This window comes from Rhea americana, unplaced genomic scaffold, assembly GCF_003343005.1.
Source record: "Rhea americana isolate MKP2758 unplaced genomic scaffold, rheAme1 scaffold_444, whole genome shotgun sequence".
Classification (NCBI taxonomy): Eukaryota; Metazoa; Chordata; class Aves; order Rheiformes; family Rheidae; genus Rhea; species Rhea americana.
Window position 1 is genome coordinate 309071 of NW_028186584.1, and position 20195 is coordinate 329265.

The 20195-nt window shown below is 60.8% G+C and overlaps 1 protein-coding gene across 1 annotated transcript in view; it reads left to right on the plus strand.

Annotated features, from left to right (window-relative positions):
• The window catches only part of SND1 (staphylococcal nuclease and tudor domain containing 1), a gene marked incomplete at its 3' end in the record, with an annotated part of 46155 nt that overhangs the window by 16874 nt on the left and 9086 nt on the right, over nucleotides 1-20195 (plus strand). Inside the window, exons 2-11 of the mRNA XM_085315940.1 lie at nucleotides 2519-2536; nucleotides 2672-2821; nucleotides 4579-4699; nucleotides 10181-10259; nucleotides 14246-14406; nucleotides 14749-14840; nucleotides 16184-16342; nucleotides 17046-17152; nucleotides 17851-17989; nucleotides 18955-19005. Coding sequence (XP_085172066.1) covers nucleotides 2519-2536; nucleotides 2672-2821; nucleotides 4579-4699; nucleotides 10181-10259; nucleotides 14246-14406; nucleotides 14749-14840; nucleotides 16184-16342; nucleotides 17046-17152; nucleotides 17851-17989; nucleotides 18955-19005 — 1077 coding nt within the window. The remainder of the gene's footprint in view (nucleotides 1-2518; nucleotides 2537-2671; nucleotides 2822-4578; nucleotides 4700-10180; nucleotides 10260-14245; nucleotides 14407-14748; nucleotides 14841-16183; nucleotides 16343-17045; nucleotides 17153-17850; nucleotides 17990-18954; nucleotides 19006-20195) is intronic.

The following is a 20195-nucleotide window of genomic DNA, read 5'->3' on the forward strand; positions in this document are numbered from 1 at the left end:
GCAGGACGTGCCTCCGGCAGCACCCGCGTGCGCGCCGCGGCTCCGGCAGGATGCTGCGCCGGGCACGGAGCCGCCCCCGAGCGCCGGAGGCGGCGTGCCGGGACGCGGGGCGCCGAGCGCGGCCGGGGGGCCGTTGCGTGTCCGGAGTGCGGGGCTTTTCTGCGAGCGTTTCAGCAGCATCGGCCGCGAGCGCGGAGAGCCAAATTCGCCGCTTCGCTTGGGAACAGAGCGATCCCCGCTGCGCTTGCTCTGCCTGGCGGGAGACCAAACTTGGCGTGCAGGGAAATTACAGCCGGCCTTACCGATGCCGCGGCTGATAACGGGCGGCCTGCGGCCTTGCGAGGAGACAGAGCTGCTGGAAAACCTTGTTTTTCTCCGGGCAGGGTCGTGCTGGCTGCCGTAGCTGAGGCAGGCGCGAGAGGTCCGCCTTGGGTCTCTGCTGTTCCTGGAGGTTCTCCCAGCGGGTTGCTGCCCGCGGGTTTATCTGCGTGACCCTGGAGCGGTCGCTCTGCAGATAGAGCTGGCCGCGCTCTGCTCTGCTGCTGCTCGGCCCCTGGCTCCCGTGCGCGGGGGCCCCGGCCGTTCCCGGCTGCGGGACTTTGCTCCTTGCAGCGTCGCGCAAAATGCCCCCGGGGAGGGACCGTCGGCGGCCGGTGCCGTCGCGGGGCGGCTCTGTGGTGGCCGCGTCGGATGGGGCGGGAGCAGAATCCGCGCCGCGTCCTCGGCTCCGCGGGAATCTCCCTCTCGGGCGCGTCGGCGGCTGGAGGCACCGAAGCAGTCAGAGCACGCGGCCACCTCCGTGGTTTGCAGGCTGGCGGCGGCTCGGCCGGTGGATGCCCGAGCGCTGCCGGGCGGGGGTAGCTCGCCCCGAGCCCCCCYGGGTGAGCCGGGGCTCGGGGCCGCRCGCGAGACCTGCCGGCTCCGGGCTTGTGCCCTCGCCGGGTGGCACGGCGGGTGGGCTGAAAAGCCCTCGGCTAGAGCTGACCAAGAAGAAAAGGTTGGAACGAGTTCTGCAGAAAAGCCCGCTCGCGTTCCAGCGTGCTCGTCCTTCGCTTCCACTGGAGCTGAGACTGGGCTTTTAGGGCGACCTGGTGAATCACATCAACKTCCGGACGAGCGTTTCGGTGCCTGCCATGTTTGAGGAATTTACTTTACCTTTTCAGGTTGTAGAAATGCTTTGAATGTTTTGGTAATGCATTTTGACTCTCACGTTTTTTGCAGGGAATGATTCCAAAAYACACAACTCTGGAAATCCGTCTTTTCCGCCTGCTGTAAAACTTCAGCAAGCGCAATGTGGGATTTGCTTGTCATCAGCTGCTYTGAATCCTTCTGCTCTTAGCAAGASCCAGCAGGTTAAATCCTCTGCTGAGTATCTTAAGGGAAGCGATGATGGTTGCAGTGATCTGGCCCGAGACGGCGCGGTCCTCGTTCAGCACGGCACTCGCCTGAACGCTGCGAGCTCGGGAGGGCCGGAGGAGCCCGGCAGCCGCCGGGAAGGTCGTGCCGGCGCTTCTGCGTCCGCCGTCCCAGGCTCTGCCGCCCCCCGCGGCACCCTTCCTCCCCGCGCCGCCTCGCCCTCGGGGCCGGGTGGGAGCCCKTGGCAGCGCGGAGGCGATGCCCGCTGGAGCTTTGGTGTGGCCGAGACCCGCTGCCCCGTGCTCGCGGCTCGCTCGCGACGGAGCCCCTTGGGAGCAAGAGTGGGGCGGATGGTGCGGCCGGGCTTGCCTGGCCACCGGCACCGGGGCTGGGAAGGAAGCCCGGATCTCCCGAGTCCTTCGTGTACCTGTTGCACTGAAATTGCCCCTTGCGCGGTCGCAGCTGGGCTTTGAAGGGGGGGCCCGGATGTCTGACTGCAGCGTTTCTTGTAAGCCCGTTGCGTGAGCTAGGGGAGTCCCCAGCAAGCGCTACGGGGAACGGGAGGCCCCACGTTAGCAGCTGCGAACACGCACAGCCCGGGCTCCGGGCTGGGGGTTAGGAGCTCCTGCTGACCCTTACCTGCACGTGGAAGGTCCTGGCGCCGCCGTCCCGCTGGAGGGCTTTACGGCGGCGGGACGGAGGTACGAGGCAGGCACCAGCGCTGCGCCGAGGGCGTTGCGTTGCAGAAAGCGCGCTGCCCTGCCGGAGGGGCTGGTGGCTYGCGGGGAGGGAGCCGGAGCTGGGGGAGAGGGTCGAAGCCTCGTCCRCTGCGGAGCTGCTCGGGGTTTGCTCCTGCGAGAGCAGCTGCGGCGGTCACGGGCTGTTGGTTCCCTGAGCAAATCCTGGCTGCGTCTGCTCGGCTCGCYGGGGCAGGCAGCATCTGCCACCACCTTTGTCCGCGCTCGGTTCAGCTGCCTCTTTTCCAGCCTCCCAGCTGCTCGCCTGCGCGGTGGCTGCTGGGGGGACGTGGCTCACCGTGCGGAGCCTTGCTGCCAGCTGGCTCCCCGTACTCGGTTGCGCGACGTTCCTATGAGACCGGAAAACCTGCTTTTGGAGCAAAACTAGCGCTTCGCCTGACCGTTCCCTGCGCCGGTGTGCTCAGGCGCGGAGCGCCCTGGAGGTGGGAGCCCGCGGGCGGGTGGCAGGAGGCGTGCGCAGCGGGGAGCCCTCGAGGTCGTCCCCCGGGCCCCGTGGGGTCTCTCCGCGCCTGCCCCCTCCCGCGCCTCGCCGCTGACGCCCGGCTGCCTCCCCGCAGGTGCTCTCGGGATGCGCCATCATCGTCCGCGGGCAGCCCCGGGGCGGGCCGCCGCCCGAGCGGCAGATCAACCTGAGCAACATCCGCGCCGGCAACCTCGCCCGCCGCGCGGCCGCCGGGCAGCCGGATGCCAAGGACACCCCGGATGAGGTAGGTGCCTCCGGGCGGGATCGCGCGCGGCCGAGGCCCGGGAGGTCCAGCGAGATCGGCAGCCCCGCGGCTGGTGCCCGGAGCTCGTTGCTCCGCGCCTCTCGCCGCGCTCGCTTGCAGCCGAGCGGCTCCCTGCTCCCTGGCTGCGCTGCAGCGGTCTCGCTTCTCGTGCCTCGAGTAAATCTTCCTCGCTAATTTTCAGCCTCGTGTCTCCAGGGATGGAGGGGCTGAATGAGGGAAATGCATCCGAGGTGTCACTGGAGCAGGCACCTAATTGGCTTTAGATGGAGGAGCATTAATCAGAGGGCGGTTAAAAGCTTGCCTGGTGCTTTATCACGCTGGCCGAGCCRTAGGCTCCGCGCGCGGGAGGAAAGGTTGAAGTCTCGTCACGCCCTCAAGTGCTTAAGGTGCAATTACCAACGCTGGTGCCTCCCTGCGCGCGGGACCCGGGGCCGAGCACCGCTTGCGCGTGGGGCTCGCGGCCGACCTCCGCCTCGGGCCGGCTGCGGCCGACGCTGGCGCTAACCGGCCCTTCCGAGGGTGGTGGTCGCCTTGCAACTAGAGGGGCCGGGCAGGAGCGTCGCGGCGGACGCAGCAGCTCCGTGGGGTAAATAGGGCTCCGGTCCCTGGAGCGCGCGTGCGGGCCGTGGCGCTGAGCTGCGCAGGATGCGTCCGGCAGCCCCGCTGACCTCCTCGATGCCATGGGCTGGAGGGTGCCGCTTCCAGCCCTGCGGACCGAGGTGCCTTTGGTGCAGCTTTTGCAAGAGGGGATTAAGTTCCTTAACGCGGGCCTGCTGCTACCTGTTGCAGGAGGCAGCTACGCGGCCCGGCCTGCCGCGGCCCGTCGCGGTCGCTGAGCGCGGCTGCAGTTCGGGGCGCGTCTCGGCGTTTGCAATACGGCCCGCGGCTGGAAGGTGCCAGGCTTGGGGGAAGAGGGGGAAGGAGCCAGTGCCGAAACTGGGGGCACCGTGCTGCAGCGGGTCGTGCCGAGGGGGATGTCGAGGAGGGGAGTTCGCGTGGAGGTGGCTCTGCCCCCTCGGCTGAGCCTCCTCCGCGCGTGCTGCGGGAGGACCCCGCGTGCTGCGGGCGGCTCTGCTGCTCCGGGAGGGGTGCCCCAGCCTCATCTCTTTCCACGAGGCAAACCGTTTTCTTCCTGAGCTGACGCGCTGTTTTGGGGAGTGCTGCTTTGCAAAGCGCCTCCCTGCCYGGTCCTGAAGCGAGCGGGACGGTGAGATCCCACGCGGGGCCGCGTGTCCCGGCCGTCTGCACGGCTGCTGGCGTCCGTGCGGCCCGAGCGAGGGCTGCGCTCCGTCTCCTCCGGGAGCCTGCCCGGGCTTCGGCCRGCTATTTTTGGCTGGGCGTGTGCAGATGAGGAAGCAGGGAGGAGGCTGGAGGATCCTCTCCCAACTGCGCTACGGCCTCTCTTCTCCCCGCCAAGAGCGCTTGGACAGTGTCCTCTGCCGCSTGGACGTGATCCCGGCCGCCCCGGCGCAGAGCCATCTGCCTAGAGGAGCGCGGGGCCTGCTGGAAAGTAAATCTTGACCCTTAGGCAAGGGGGGAGWGGAGGGGGAGAGCAGCGTTACAGGGTCATTTCCCTTGCAAGCGCGTGCGCTCCTGCAGGACCGTGTCGAAGAAGCGCAGCGCGCGGGAGAGCGCGCCGGCTCCCCGCGGCGCCGGCTCCCGGGGCTTCGCAGCCCTCGCTGCGTTCGGCCCCCGCCACCTCGTGCCACCCCCCCTCTCTCTGTCTCTCTCTGCAGCCCTGGGGCTTTCCTGCCCGCGAGTTCCTGCGCAAGAAGCTCATCGGGAAGGAGGTCTGCTTCACGGTGGAGTACAAGACCCCGCAAGGCCGCGAGTACGGGATGGTGTACCTGGGCAAAGGTGAGCGGCGCGGGGGGCGTCGGGGCCCCGGGGCCGTTCGGCGCGTCTCGGCACAAAGCTGCGGGCGAGCCCAGCTCGCGGCACCGCCTGGGTCCCCGTAGGTTTCCGCTTGCCGTCCTTCTGGTCGTYAAATCTCGCGCTGAGCCTGGCGGGGGTCAGTGCGTGGCGTTTGCGGATTCGGAAGGAGAGGAGCGTGCAGGTTATTTTCTGCAACGCGCAGGCGCTGCTTTGAAGARCTAGCTTAAGGTCCGGCTTCTGTGGGATGCTCGAAGCGAGACTCGAGGCTGCTCTAGCGTTAACCTGCGGTGCCGAGGAGAAGAGTGCGGCGGCGAAGCTGGGGCGCTGCTCTCCTGATGCTCGCTCGCCAGGGAGYGTGGGCTGTGCGCTTTCACGTGGGGAAACTCCGTTTCCTCCCGGGCTGACAGGACCTTTACGGAGGGGCCGGTCTGTGGGCCTCTGCGGCGTTCGGCCGCTGCAAAAGAGTGCGATACGGGATTCGACTTCACCTGGAATTTATACTGATAGCCAAGCAGAAGAATTATAAAAAAAAAAAGTATCAAAAAGATTGCAAGGTGGAAGTGCGCAACTTGACGGAAATACGGTCCAAGAGCTCCTGCAGGATCTGCTCCAGAGTCCCCCCAGGGATGCTCCAGGCCGTGCTGCTCCTGAGATTGCACCTTTCAGGGGTGCTTTGTTCCTTGCCTCAGGAGCTGATGGGACCTCGCTTCCTAAAGTCTCTGTTTGGACTTCTGCTCGATGTCCTTATATTTACTCCCGTTAGGCAAWGCGTCCTGATCGCACGTGCTGATGCTGCGGTGTCAGCACACAGCAGTGTAGCAGTTTTATCTCCCTGAGGTTTAGGGAAGTCTCTTGTCTCTGCCTGTCCCCCAGCCCTGCAGTGGGGTTTTGTGCTCGGTTTCTCAAGTGGGTCTTAGCTGCGGTGTTTTATGAATCCTGCTCTATGCTTGTAGATTAGCATTTGTGCTCTTGCTTCATTCGGTTAGCTTTAAGCTATCATCCAGTCGTGGTAAGAGTAACAGTAAGAGAAACTGGCTTAGATATGGGGCTGCTGTTCTCTGCTGGGATTAGCACCACGTTAAACTTCTCGTGCCCTTGCGCTTCAAGAAGCGGGGCAGGAATTGCTCAAAATGTGTTGTTTTCTGGGAAGTGAGTACCCACCAGCACTTGACTTGTCCTTCTGTGCTATATGACGTTGTATATCTGCTTGGATGCACCGGTCCAGCACTGGGCAGGAGATGCATGGGATGAATATGCAGCTGTGCATTCATCAGAAGTGTTGATGCCAAAACTGAGACAACCCTGTGACTGATATGTTTTGGATTTAACCATGTTCTAGGTCGGATTCAGCCAAGAGCTCGCTTGCAGCCTTCTTTATATTAAGAGGCTCAACAGGATAATTTACCCAGGGGTGGAGCTGAACTATCGCAGTTGAGGGGAGAGAGAGGAAAGGACCAGAACTRTATGTGGACCTAGAAAGAAGTTCAAATGCAAAAGCAGTACAGCAACTACCAAGCATTGGGCACCCACCTCTGGRAACAAGTTCCAGTCTGGGCTGGGAGTCTCGGCTCTGTGTGCCTGGAGATTTTGCTGCTTGCAGCTCAGCTGTGCAGAGACATCCCCTGGTAAGCCTGAAGCGGATAACCTTGGTTGTCTGGAGGCAGCTCCAAATGTCAGCCTCCAGATATGCATCCTGGTGTCACTCTGGGGCTTGGCACCTTTCCTGCAGAAAAAGCAGCAAGTTTGCTGTGCTAGCAAACAGCCAGGACTTGCTCGCAATTGCAGGCAARTTTTATCTTGAGGCAGCTCGGCACAAATGGAGTAAGTGTAATTTGGCATCAAGGCTGAAGAACAGCTTCCTAGATTTTCAGTCTGGTTCTGCCTGGATGCGCATCCCTGGTGTCCCCAGGACCAGGTTCTGCAGCCTTCCCCCTTGTCCTGTAGGAGCTTGTGCCCCAGCGGCAGGTGACGCATCAGCCCCACAGCTGCTTTCTGCCTGAGATGGACTGGGGACACCCACTGTCACCTTGAACCCTTTTGTAGGAGGGAGCTTTCTCCTCTCAGAATCACAGAACAGTTGAACTTGACAGGGACCTCTGGAGATCATCTGGTCCAACCCCTCAGCTCCAGCTAAGCCACTTTGCATGGGACTGCATCCAGTTGGGTTTTGAATATCTCCAAGGATGGAGACTCCACAACTTTTCCAGGCAACCTGTTCCAGTGCTATACCAGCCTCATAGTAAATTTTTATGTTTTTCCTGTGTYTCAGTTCATGTCCACTTACTCTTGTCCTGTCACTGGGCACCACTGAAAAGAGTCTGGCCCCATCCTCTTTACACTCTCCCTCCATATATTTATACATATGGATAAGGTCCCTCCCGAGCTGCCTCTTCTCCAGCCTCAACAGTCCCAGCTCTCTTCTCCAGCCTCGACAGTCCCAGCTCACCCAACTCTCCTTGTATGAGAGATGCTCCAGTCCCTTCTTCTCCGTTACTCTTTGCTGGACTCGCTCTGGCAGGTCCATGTGTTTCTTGCAGTGGAGAGGCCAGACCTGGACCCAGCAGTCGAGGTGAGGCCTCCCCAGGGCTGAGTAGAGGGGAAGAGGCTCCCTTGACCTGCTGGCATCCCTCTTCCTACTGCAGCCCAGGAGACCACTGGCAGCCTTGGCCACAAGAGTGCATTGCTGGCTCGTGCTCAGCTTGGTGTCCACCAGGACTCCCAGGTCCTTCTCTGCAGAGTTGCTCTCCAGCAGTTGGTTTGCCCCCAAGGCTGTCCTGGTGCCTGGGGTTCTTCCTCCGCAGGGGCACAACTTGGCCCTTTCTCGTGTTGAACTTCCTGAGGTTGCTCTCTGCCCATCTCTGCAGCCTGTGGAGGTTCCTCTGGTGTATCAGCTCTTCCTCCCGGTTTTGTGTCAACTGCAAACTTGCTGGGAATGTGTTYGGTCCCATCAGCCAAGTCATTAATGAAGATGTTAAACAGTATTGACCCCAGTATCGACCCCTGGGGTACACCACTCGTGACCAGCCTCCAGCTGGACTTTGAGCTGCTCACAACCCTCTGAGCCTGGTGGTTCAGCCAGCTTTCAGTCAACCTCACTGACCACTTGTGTGTGTCTGTGAGGGTGTTAGGGGAGAGAGTGTCCAAAGTCTGGTTGGAGTCAAGGTRTACAACACCCAGTGCTCTGTCCTCACCCGCCAAGCCCATTATTTCATTGTAGAAGGCTGTCGGGTTGGTAGGGCACCGTTTCCCCTTCGTCAATCCACCTTGACTATTCCTGATCACCTTCCTGTGCTTCATGTATGAGGAAGTGGTGTCCAGGGTTAGTTTTTTTCATTGCCTTCCCAGGGATCAAGTTGAGGCTGACTGGCCTGTTGTTTCCTGGATCTTCTTCCTTTGCCCACTTTAATGTTGAGATGCTGGTAAATACTGTTGTCCCATCAACCATGCATGGACATGAGCCTGAGCATATCCTTAATCCCCGTCAGCTGGTTCCCCAGAACAGCCTGTGTCTTTTCATCCCCACTGGGCTCTGAGCTGTGAACCCTCTGGGCTTCCGCTGCCAGGTTTTTCTGGGGGTGATACCAAGATGACAAGCCTGCTCCTTCCCTTCCTGCTGCTCCCGGCTCAGGGAGGGCCTTCGGTAGCTGACCTGTGGGTTTTAATCGCCAGGGAAGAAAGGAGGTGATCCACAGGGAGGAGAGGTTGTTTCTGGAAGTGAGGCACAAATTGCTGATGCCTCTGAGTGCGCGATACGAGGCTCGTTTGCGCGGGGACTGGCAGGCAATCAGCTCTGCTGCACGAACGGAAAGCAAAACATCGCTGTTGACTCCTGCTTCTCCTGCTGCTGCTGATCAGTGCATGTCTGCTTAAGCCTCTGAACACTTCATGTCCTTCCCCGCTTTCCCCCGATCGATGCCTTCTCTGAGTTTGCCCCTCTTGATCTCTGCTCTGCAATCTGGCTCCCTTTGGTTCTCGCCTTCAGGAAATGAGTGTCGTSTCTGCAGCGGGTCCTAGCTGCCCAACAGATTCAAGCCCTTTCTGTGGATGTTGAAAGCAGCTTGGCTGGGGGTTGGAGACTTATCTCCTGCAGATTTCAGGGGCTTTGGGGCCAGAACTCCTCAGGATGCTTGTCCCCCTTGGAGAGGAGGTCTGCCCGGCAATGCTTCCGAAGGCAYGTGCTGCGGTGCTCGGTGACACCAAGGGGGATGGCAGACGGGCAACAGCATCAGCTTCGCAAGTCCTGGTGGCTGCTGGTGCCTTGCAGTGTGATGCCAAAGCTGTTCTGTGGCAGCAGCTTAGGTAAGGTTGCATGAGTGTCCCGGGCGCAGCTCTGCTGCTTCGTGACTCCTCCTGTGCCCGCGTGAGGGTTTGTRCCATCGTTTGTCAAGCCAAGCTTTGATAGATAGTCATGTGGGCTGCTTCCTCCTAGGATGGAGAAGCTGGAAGGGTCCCGTGGAGGGTGACCGAGATGGCCAGATGCTTGGGTCTGTGAGCCTCCCGGGGAGGGGAAGGGAGCAGGGCTGGCGCGGTCGGCCCTGGAGGAGGCGATGGGGGGTTTGGCAGCAGCCCTGTGAAAGGCAGGTACAAAGATAACAGAGCCAAACCCTTCTTGCTTGCGGGTGGCTTAACCACAGACAGCCACAAACTGTGGCTTGAGGGCTCGGGGTGGCCGGCAGGGAAGGACCCTTCCTGGCGGGGGTGTTGCAGCCCTGCGGAGCTCTGGCCTCCGAGGTTTCAAACGTGGCTGGATGTGGCCAGGCCCAGCTTGACCCAGTTTGAGCGACAGTCCTGCTTGGAGTGAGAAGTCGGACTAGAGGCATCCGGCGACCCCTTTGCACCAGCGCCGCGGGTGCCTGCCTCCGCCGGGACGCTGAGGACGTCCCGTCCCCTCCCGTGGAAACGGTCCTTACCCCTGGCTGCCGGCGGTGGGGCCGAGGCTCCCTCCGTCCCGGGGGAGCGCCGTCGCCGGGACGCCCCGAGCCCCGTGCGGGGCTGGAGGCTCCTCGGGTCGGCGTGTGCCGAGCCGCGCGCCGCTGGGGTGCCGGCCCCGGGGGGCTGCTCGCGGCCGTGCTCGCGTCCCCCTCCCACGCCGTGGGAGCAGCTCCTCGCCGTCTCCGCGGCCCCCCAGCCCGCGCGCTGCTGGGGACCCAACCGTCCCGCTCCGTTACTGGCTTCTCCGCTGCGGTTACCCCGTGTCTGCCGCCCAAGCGGCAGAGTTCCCAAGCCTTCCTCGCGGCAAACCCAGCCCAGCGGAGCCGCGACCGTGCTTGTCGTCTGTCGTGCCGCTTCGCCCCCCTGTTTGCTGGCTGTTGCTCGGTGAAACGGCCTCGCTCGGGAGCTCTTTCCGGGGACGAGGTCTGCTCCGAGCCTCCCGTTCGCACGGCGCCTCCTCCTTTCGGAGCCGCGCGCACCGTATGCTTTCTGGGTGCTCGTTTCACGGAGTCTCCTCTCCTCTCTCCGCAGACACAAGCGGCGAGAACATCGCCGAGTCTCTCGTGGCAGAAGGACTGGCCTCCCGCAGGGAAGGAATCCGAGCCAATAAGTACGTATGCTGTTGCATTTCTAAACTCCCCCTGCGATGCGAGTGTTCGGGGGTCACGTAGCTCTCTAGCAGTTACTGATCTGCACCAAGAAGCAGGGCTGGTGGGTTCTTCAGCTTTTGTCGGAGACCGGTCCCTCCCGGGCTGCTCCGGGGCTTTCTGCGGTGCTGCAGTTCTGCAAAGCACCAGGGCTTTTGGTCACTGGAAGATGAGCTTAGCGTTGAGTYGAGGCTGGACGGGTGATGTTTGTACTCTCGTCCCACTTCTAGACGGTGCAGTTCTTGCTAGGTACCTGTGCTAGACACGCAGGGCCAAGCCTTGGAGCCGGTGCTGCTCTTTCAGCCAGTCCCCGTCAGGAATCRGTAACCCCGAAGGCTTCGCGAGGAGCTGTGGGGGGAACCCTGGCCTTCCCTGCGGTGCGCTGGCGTCTCCCGGGCATGGCCCAAGGCTTGGGCTATTGCGTTACAGTGGCGTGAATTTTTTCTGTGGCAACTCTATAAATACCAGTGAGACGCTATTTCCATCCCTACGTCTGCMGGGCTGGAAGCGTGCCTGTGTCGCTTCCTAAAACTGTTTCTGGCACACTTGGATGCTTTCCATCCAATGTTTTCAGCAGCGCAGTCTGCGAACAGGTATGTTGAGTAAACAGAGCGTGCGTTGCCAGGGGTGTGGATGGGTTATTTTATTCCCCGACTTGCCAGTGCGGAAGCCCCGTGTGCCGAGCAGTTCCTGATTGCCGGCTGTCTGGGGAAGCGGCTTCTGCTGKGGTGCTGAGCTGCCCCGAGAGCCCCTCAGATGCACGTTCGGGTTCGYCTGGGAAGCCACCGCCTTTCTGGTCTCCCCGGGCAGTCCCACAGGGCTTTCCTGCCTGGGCCCGGTTTGCTGTGCTGGTGTTAGGCACCCTCCAGCGCTGGCTTCTGCATCAGCGTGTTTCTCTCCCCAAGGTGAAACTTTGGGAGAATCAGACTCCGAAGGGCCTGGGAAAGCGTGGCCTCTGGAGCAGGACACGGGAGCGCACGGTCGGAGGGGACGGGCGCCGGGGCAGGCGAGCAGCTCCCCAGGCTGCCCAGGGCATCGAGGAGCCCGGACAGCGGAGCAGGCGCTGCAAAGATGAGAGAGGTCGGCAAGGAAAAATTACGCTTGCGAAGCGCAGTTGAAGTCGGCGCTTGCTTCTGTGTTCTGGTTTTCCGCCTCCTGGATCAGTCTCAAATTGCAAAGGCAGGTGTTAGTGCAGGAGAGCTTTGGGTTGGAAACGTGCTAGTTTGCTCGCGTTGGCCTTGTTCTGCTCGCTGCTGGAAAGCCCCTGCCCGGGCTCTCACCGGGGGCAGGGCGAGCTCGGGCAGAGCTGGCTAACGAGCAGCCCGGGCCGCGCGTGCTGCCGCGGGGTCGCTCGCTCGCTCGCAGCGTGTGGCCGTGCAGTTCGAGGCGCGTGGGAGACGGCGCTTCCACGGCGCGGGCGCCGCCGGCGGAAATTGCTGGGGTTGTGCTTGCTGCCCGTGCCTGGAGATGAGGGTCACGCGCAGCGCAGGACCGCGGCTCTGACTTGGTCCCTCTGCAGAGCATAGATCCAGCTATAAACCTTTGATGTTGCTGCTCTTCTACTTCTGAAGGTTTTTCGTTCTGTGAGGTACTGTTTTTAGCTCTGTATGGTGCACTTGGTCGCTAGGGAGCATTTGTTAGTGTAAAGTTTGCTTGCTTGCAGGATTATGTTCTTTAGTCTTTATATTTTTGACAACCAGTCCTGAAAAGAACCAGCAAGATACAAGCTACCACGCGCGGCGTTTGCAGGGTGTTTTCAGTTTGGATTCGGGCAGCCTTGAAAAGCGATTTGAGAGTAGTGAGGGGGCAGCTTTGCGTTGCGGGGTTGGGTTTAGGCGCCCGAATCCCCTGGACTCCAGACTGAGCTCCCCTCGTCCTGGCGGGCGTTAGCTCCCCTTGCTGCCGTGATTCTGCGGCTTGTCTGACTCCGTCGAAATGCGGTGTAAAGCCGCCCTCCGTAAGGAGGATGCAGGTAACTTGTGCCCTCGCATTCCTTGCTTGGGTGGAGTTGGACACCTGCCTGCTGGAGCTGCCGGACRCGGTGGTCTCGCGAACGTGGGTGGAAGCAACGTGCGGTGATGGCGTTGGGCAGAGGCTGAGCGGTTTGACCGTCCATCAAAGCAGGGTCTGGAACAAATGCCCCACTTGAACCCCAAAGATGAAACGTGCCCTTAGCCCACCTCAAAGGGGGCTGTGACACAGGGACTTTCCTGAGGAACGGAGAAGGCGATTGCATGATGCTCTGCCTTGTCCCTGCTTTCCAGCCAGCCTTCCCTGCCCAAGCAGGGGTTGGCTGTGTCGRCCAGTCACCCTGGCTCTACTCCAGACGGTGCAGGGGGACATCTGCTCGACCAGCAGCCCTGCMTCTGCTTGATGCTCATCTGTTCAGGACAGAAAAGTCAGCTGATGAACGCAGAGCAGCCCTGCACTTGCACATCGGAGAGCCTCTGACTTCAACGTGAGAGGGCTCTGCCTGTCTGAAAGATGAAGCTGCTCTGTCAGTTCTCTGCCCCGGACTTCTCAAGCACATCTGGACTAGCCTGTTTGCCAGAGGGAAGTGAAATGTGTGGTGCAGGTTGGGCTGCAGCCGTCTGTGCTCATGGAGAAATGCAGGTGGGCTTGTGTTCTGGTGGCTTTGGCTTGTTGGGGTCTGCCCTTCCCAGTCTCCTCAGATGCCTGCAGTGCTGCTGTAAGGCCCGGGGCGTGCTGAGCTGGCCTGCGATGACAGCGTGGTGGCAGGAGCAGGGCACACGGCAGTAACGCCCGTCCGAGCGAGCACGTCTTGGGTTGGTGCATGGTGGAGATCATGCTGCTTCCTACAATTCAGAGCGTGTTGCTGCTTCGAGTTTGCTCCCTTAACTCAAAGGGTGTGAGGGGTGCGCGAGCAGCACCGTCGTGGTCAGCTCTTTGGGGCAGGCACAAGCGGAGCAGGGTGAGAAGAGGCTGAAGCCTGAGCTTGAAGTTGATGGGCTTGGAGGAGCTGGATGGGCTCGAGATGGGCGCAGCGAAACCTGCCGTGCTGGGCTCCTGCAAGGCCATTTTCTGCTGTCAGCATGTCAAGCGGGTATTTAAAGYCAGGCATGTCCATCAGGTGACTGCAGGTCAGCAGAGCATCTTGGCTTGTGTAATGAACTTGGGATTCATCAGGTTGCAGCTCTGCCTTGAGCTGAGCTGAAGGATGCTGAAACAAAAATATCGCTATTTATTTAATGGATTACGACAGCATTTGGCAGAGTCTTCCTTCATCAGGGATTTGGCCGTCTCTCTGATAGAGAGATGGATACTGCTGCTTTTTACCTTTGAAGATTGACTGCAGTGTGCTCTTGTGCAGGGCTTTGGGAGAAGTCTGCGACTCTGGTCTTGCCTGGGAGTTAAATACTTGTCTCGCATCCCTGCTCTCCCAAAGCACGCTGTGCCGCTCTGAGAGCGCGGRCTGCTGGGATGCCCTGCCTCGGTGAAGGACCTGCAGCCAGTGCGCTGCTCTCGCTGTGCTTCGGTTTCTGTCTCTGGACAAGAGCAGCCTCTTGAAGGGCTGTTGTGCAACTTAGGCCACCTCTAATCTGTCCGAGTGGTGGTTCTCCCAACGATGGGTGTTCAGACATCGATGGCCCTGTCYGTACGGCCGAGGACCTTGGTGCGTGCCCTCAGCTCTGCTTGTAACCAGCCCTGGTACCGTCTGTGCTGAGGCCCTGGAGAACCTCTCTGCTCGCTTTACTGAACGTTGCTGTAGCAGCATAAACCATCTCACTAACCCACCYGGGCGGTGCCTTGTCTTGAGTGGTTGAACTGTTAAAAAGCTGTTAAAGGAAAGTGCCTAAAAGCTGTGACTCATGTTCTTGATAAAATTTGCAGGAGCTGGCAGTGTCCTGCCTGCTCGTCTTCAGTGCCCTGCTCTGCTGCCTTGAGTCCTGCGTGCTTTTGTCTGATCTGTGTTCTTCCTTCCGTGCAGTCCTGAGCAGAACAGACTGGCAGAGCTGGAGGAGCAGGCCAAGATTGCAAAGAAGGGGATGTGGAGTGAAGGGACAGGCTCTCACACGATCCGGGATCTCAAATACACGATCGAAAATCCTCGGCACTTTGTGGACTCCATGCACCAGAAGCCAGTCAATGGTAAGTTTATGCGACTGTGGAAGTTGTGCGTGTCACTGGTGTGCATAGAAGCAGTCTTCAGTCCTCCTGACGAGCCTTTCTTCTGGCCAGTGGTGCTTGCATCTGCCCTGATTTTGTGGCAGCTTTGTGGCTTGCGTGCCTGTGGACAGCGGGTGGGCTGCAGAGCACCGTGCTGCCTGCTGCTTGGGTGGTGTCCTCAGCTTCGCTGGTTTTGCGTGAATGGTGTGATCACCGCGATGCAGTGAGCGTTTGTGGGAGGAGGAGGAGGTCAGCAGCGCCGCTGCAGCTCACGCTGAGCCCCGCTCCGCAGCCAAAACCAACGTCTCTGCTTCCGTCCTGCAGCCATCATAGAGCACGTCCGGGACGGCAGCGTGGTGCGAGCCCTCCTCCTTCCTGATTACTACCTGGTCACAGTCATGCTCTCGGGCATCAAGGTGAGGTTGACTGTTGCTGCCAGGTCTGTGCCTGGCATTTTGAGCCCTTGCACTTTGCAGCCAGTTGCCCCTTCCAGGCTGCCCCCTGAGTTTGCTGTGCTTCCTTTCCCCTCTGCGCTCTCGGTAGTGGGTCTGGTGCGAGCGGGTAAGGGCTTTCACCAGAAACCACCTGCTTTCCCAAGGACAACGCGGGTCTCTGGTACCAGCTCCGTGCTGCCAGGCCCTTCTGCAGCCCAGGTTCTCTGGGATGCGCTTCAAGGACCTCCTTGCACGGCTGTAGCTCAGTGAGAGATGGTCCATGCTCTGCTGGGAGCTGGTCTCAGTGTGCTGCCAGTGCCTGGGCCAGAGCTTGCCCGGCTTGGCAGTGACACAAGAGCCACTCTCGGGTGGCCGAGCAGGGCGGCCGAGGGGTTGCTGGTGCTCGGGGTGGCTTGTGCCGTGGCTCGCTCACACAGTGCCTTCTGCTGTAACGTGAGAGAAGATTTGCTTTGCCCATCTGAACCTGCGTGGGTGTGCCGTAGGCTGGGAGTCGGATTGACTCCGTATCGAGGACTGCTCCCGGCAGGATTTGTGGGGTGGTTGGTAAAGGGCTGTGCCAGTGCAAAATGGCAGGAAAGCACTGGAAATGCACAGGTCTACCTCCCCAACACGAGCTACAGCCAAAGCGCAAGGGGCTCGAGGAGCTTTCCTCCTCCACTTCCCAGACCCTGAGACAGCTCATGGCATTTCCTCGCTCTTCCTGGGAAGCCAGCACGTGAGAGAGGCCCTTGAGGGATGTCCACGGAGATGTGAGTGTCACTTCCCATGGCCTTACTGCTGCTGGGACCTGTCCTGGTCCTGCCCCCAGAGTCTGAAAACTGGTCCAAGATGAAAAAGCCGTCTGTAGTAGCTCGGCTGACGTGTCCTTCTCCTGCCCATTCAGCCCTTAGTGAAGATCCCTTTTTAGCCTAGTTTCCTAAGTAAGCAGACAGGTTCCTAGGTATTTCTCGAGGGAGGATGAAGCAGACCAGAAGCCAGACCTTTTCAGAGCCTCCTTGTTAGCTTGGTTCTTGGCCCATGTCTTTGAATCTGGGGTAAGACCTACAATGTTAGGAAAGCTGAATGCAGGGAAGTAATGGTCCACCTCCTGGGTTGCTGGGGCTGAAGGAGCTCTTAGGACAGTCTTACTGCACGGCGCTCTCTGCCTTGGTACCTGTGCTGTGATTGCGACTCAGAACAAGAGAGATTTTTCAACCCCCTTGCTGAAATTGTAGCAGACAGCCTGCCCCATGCAGCCCTCCCTCTGCCTCCCCCTCCTACCGTGGGAGTTTGCTCCCGTCTTGACCGTCTCCCCTGCTTCGCAGTGCCCCACGTTCAAGCGGGAGGCAGACGCCCCAGAAGTCCCCGAGCCGTTTGCGGCAGAAGCAAAGTTCTTCACGGAGTCACGGCTGCTGCAGAGGGACGTGCAGATCGTTCTGGAGAGCTGCCACAACCAGAACATCCTGGGCACCATCCTGCACCCGGCAAGTGGGGCTGCTGGTGGCAAGGGGTGGGGCGTGGACCCTGTGGGACACTGGACTGCTGTTATTCCCTTGTCCAAGTTGCTGATGGTTGATGTAAGGTTAAGCCACTGCTGATGGGGGATCAAAGCAGCCTCGGAGGACTGGGAATCATGTGCTTCTCAGTGGATGGGGGAGAGCAYGCCCACGAGGAGAGCAGAGTGCTGTGGTTATCTTGTGGGGTGGCCTCTTGTACCTCGCTTGGTAACTGGGCCCTATAGAGCTTAGAGGAGCTGGGGAGCTTCGAGGGGCTGTAGTGTCTGAGGGGTGAACGGGACACGAGAGCTTCCCTGCTGCAGAAATCWGCTCTGCAGCAGGACTGGCACTAGAGAAGGCAAGTTCTCCATGCTTTCTCCTCTGCTGGAGCCCTGCGTAGAGTAGGGGCAGCCTGGGGGTGCAGAAGGCTCCCGTAGGCTCTCTAACAGCATCTGCAGCCAGGCTGGAGGGTGGGGAGGTTTTGCGGGTTCCTCCCTGGGGCTATGAGTARGAGAGCACCCCGAGCTGGGTGAAGCCCTGGATTCGGGCGGTGGCGGAGTGGCTATCACAGGGGTGTGATGTTTGGTGTCAGGAGGTGGCCCCGCAGGCGTCGGGGGGAGGGACGCGGGGGCTGGCGTCCGAACGCCGCGGGTCGCGCGGCTGAGCGTGGGCCTCCTCCCCTTCTCTGCAGAACGGCAACATCACGGAGCTGCTGCTGAAGGAGGGCTTCGCCCGCTGCGTGGACTGGTCCATCGCTGTGTACACGCGCGGGGCGGACAAGCTGCGCGCTGCCGAGAGGTGAGCGGCTGCCGGGGCTCTGCAAATGGGTCCCCCGGCCTGGGGCGTGCGCCCAGCTGCAGCCCCCGCGCCGGCGGGCGGCCTGGAGCGGCTCCAGCGCCCTCCCCGTCTGCGGCGTGGGCACCGCCAGTGCGGCTCCCTGGTGCTGCCTCTGCCAGGACTCTGCGAAACAACTTACCTGCAAGCTCTCCTCTGCCCTCGGCCCGCCAGCGGTGCTCTTGCTGTGACCGGCTGTGCGTGGGGAGGCTCTGAGGCTCCGTGCAGATCTTAGCTTGCCTGGGCTGATGTTTTCTGCCTCGTGAGTCTTAGGCCCCAAGCTGAGGCCGGGTGGGTCCAAGATGCACGTTATTGTAGTTTGGGCAGCAGTTTGTAACAGAGGAGCCGGATGTGGAGGTCCTCAGCTTGGATTCTGGACTGGCAATGAGGGGCTGTGCCCTCGTGCCGGGAGGCGGTGGCCCCTCTGCGCTGCAGAGGCCGAGGAGAGCCTGCTGTTGATGTGCCGAGATGAGGTACAGGCTTTGGCTTAGAGCTGTCCTCAAGCGGCCTTGCTGCCGGGTGAGCCTGTTCACGTGCAGGTAGTATCTCTGTTGGGTTCACCTTGTGACGGCCCGGGCAGTGAAACACTGCACGTCCTGTCTCCTCTCCTGGGGCCACCTGCCCTGGGCACCCGGACATCACGGACGTCTGCCTCTTTCCAGGTACGCCAAGGAGCGCAAGCTGAGGATCTGGAGGGACTACGTGGCTCCCACGGCGAACCTGGATCAGAAGGACAAGCAGTTTGTAGCCAAGGTAGGTGTCCGTGTGAGCTGGGAGAGAGGCTGCCGCGCGGAGCGGAAGGCAGAGTGCTAGGAAGCTTGTACTGCCCTTGCTGGCTTCTACGTGTGGTTGGAAAATCCCCTAGGGATCCCGCTACGGCTCTGCGTGAGACATCCCTTCCGTGCCACGGGCCGTGTTGTACAGCTGGCCAGGCGCACCCTGGGACTTTGCTGTCCTCTGAAGCATTAAGTGTGGGTCAGCGCCGGAAGCAGGAGACAGGGCTTGATGAACCAGAGGTCTGATCAGCTGTGGCAGGTGCTGCATCTGTGTAACCTGCAGTCGGGGCTTGCTAGCGCAGCTSGCTGTGGTGAGCCGCATCCCAGCGAGGTGCACAGCGTGTCCCAAGCCCTTTTGAATCCGTTGTGATCTGGAGCAGGCCTGGAGTGCACAACGTGCGCTCGTCCCCTGCTGCTCCAATGTCAGATACAAGAATCCTGCCAGTGAAGTGCAGGTGCCTTTGGAGAAAGCCCTTGGGCTGTCCAGACCTGTGCTTTTCCTGGTACGACATCCATTGCTTGCCCCACATTTTTGGGGCTAATGCAGAATCACCAAATAGTTGGCAGGGACCTCTGGAGATCATCTGGTCCAACCCCTCCAACCCCTCCTGCTCCAGGAGGGTCACCTAGAGCAGACTGCCAGCAAGGTGTTGACCATCTCCAAGGATGGAGACTCCACTACCTCTCTGGACAACCTGTTCCGATGTTTGACCACCCTCACAGTGAAGAAATGTTTTCTTAGGTTCAGCTGGTATTTTCCGTGTTTCAACTTGTGCCCACGACCTCTTGCCCTGTCACTGGGCACCACTGAAAAGAGTCTGGCCCCATCCTCTTTACGCTCTCCCTTTGCATATTTATGCATATGGATAAGGTCCCTTTCGAGCTGCCTCTTCTCCAGCCTCAACAGTCCCAGCTCTCCCAGCTCTTCTCGTATGAGATACACTTCAGTCCCTTCTTCTCCGTTACTCTTTGCTGGACTCGCTCTGGCAGGTCCATGTGTTTCTTGCAGTGGAGAGGCCAGACCTGGACCCAGCAGTCGAGGTGAGGCCTCCCCAGGGCTGAGTAGAGGGGAAGGCTCCCTTGACCTGCTGGCAACCCTCTTCCTACTGCAGCCCAGGAGACCACTGGCAGCCTTGGCCACAAGAGTGCATTGCTGGCTCATGCTCAGCTTGGTGTCCACCAGGACTCCCAGGTCCTCCTCTCTGTCCATCTCTGCAGCCTATCAAGGTCCCTCTGCTGTATCAGCTCCTCCTCCCAGTTTTGTATCACCTGCAAACTTACTGCAAGTGTGTTCAGTCCCATCACCTAAGTCATTGATGAAGATGTTAAACAGTATTGACCTGGTATCGACCCCTGGGGTACACCACTCGTGACCAGCCTCCAGCTGGACTTTGAGCTGCTGCTCACAACCCCCTGAGCCTGGTGGTTCAGCCAGGTTCCTCACTGAGCACTCGTGTACTCTGTACTTCATCAGCACATCTGTGAGGGTGTCCAAAGTCTGGTTGGAGTCAAGGTATACAACACCCAGTGCTCTGTCCTCACCCGCCAAGCCCATCGTTTCATCGTAGAAGGCTGTCGGGTTGGTAGGGCACCGTTTCCCCTTCGTCAATCCACCTTGACTATTCCTGATCACCTTCCTGTGCTTCATGTGTCAGGAAGCAGTGTCCAGGGTCAGTTGCTCCATCGCCTTCCGGGGGACCAAGGTGAAGACTGACTGGCCTGCTCCCCCCTCTCCCTGCTTAACGTCTCCACTGAGCACCAGCTGCCCTTGGTCCCAGGCCCAGATCCCCTGGGGGAGTGCGAGCAGATGAAGGAAAGGGGAGTGGAGGGGAAGGGGCCTGGGCAGGCGAGGACACGCTGGGGCCTGGCTCGCGTGTGCTGAGGGCTCTTGCTCTCTGCTTGCGCCCAGGTGCCACCGAGCTGCTCCGGGTCTGCCTGAAGCTCTCCGGCCTGACGAGGGCTGTTGGGGCTCGGCAGAGCTTTGCTTTTCCCTCCCCCGTCGTTTCCAGGCGGCTCTCGCGCAGGCTGCTCCCGCAGCCGCCGTTCCCCTTCCCCAGCGCGTCCCGCTGCAGCAGCCAGGGCGGGCGGCCCCGGGGGGCTCCGCCGGTGCGGCGGCCCCCGTCCTGGCTCGCCGCCTTGCCTCAGAGCCGCGTCTTCCCCGGCGCGCGGCTGGAGCGGCAGCGGTCCCCGGCGCTGCAGAGCCCGGCCGGCCCCCGCGGGGAGAGCGAGCG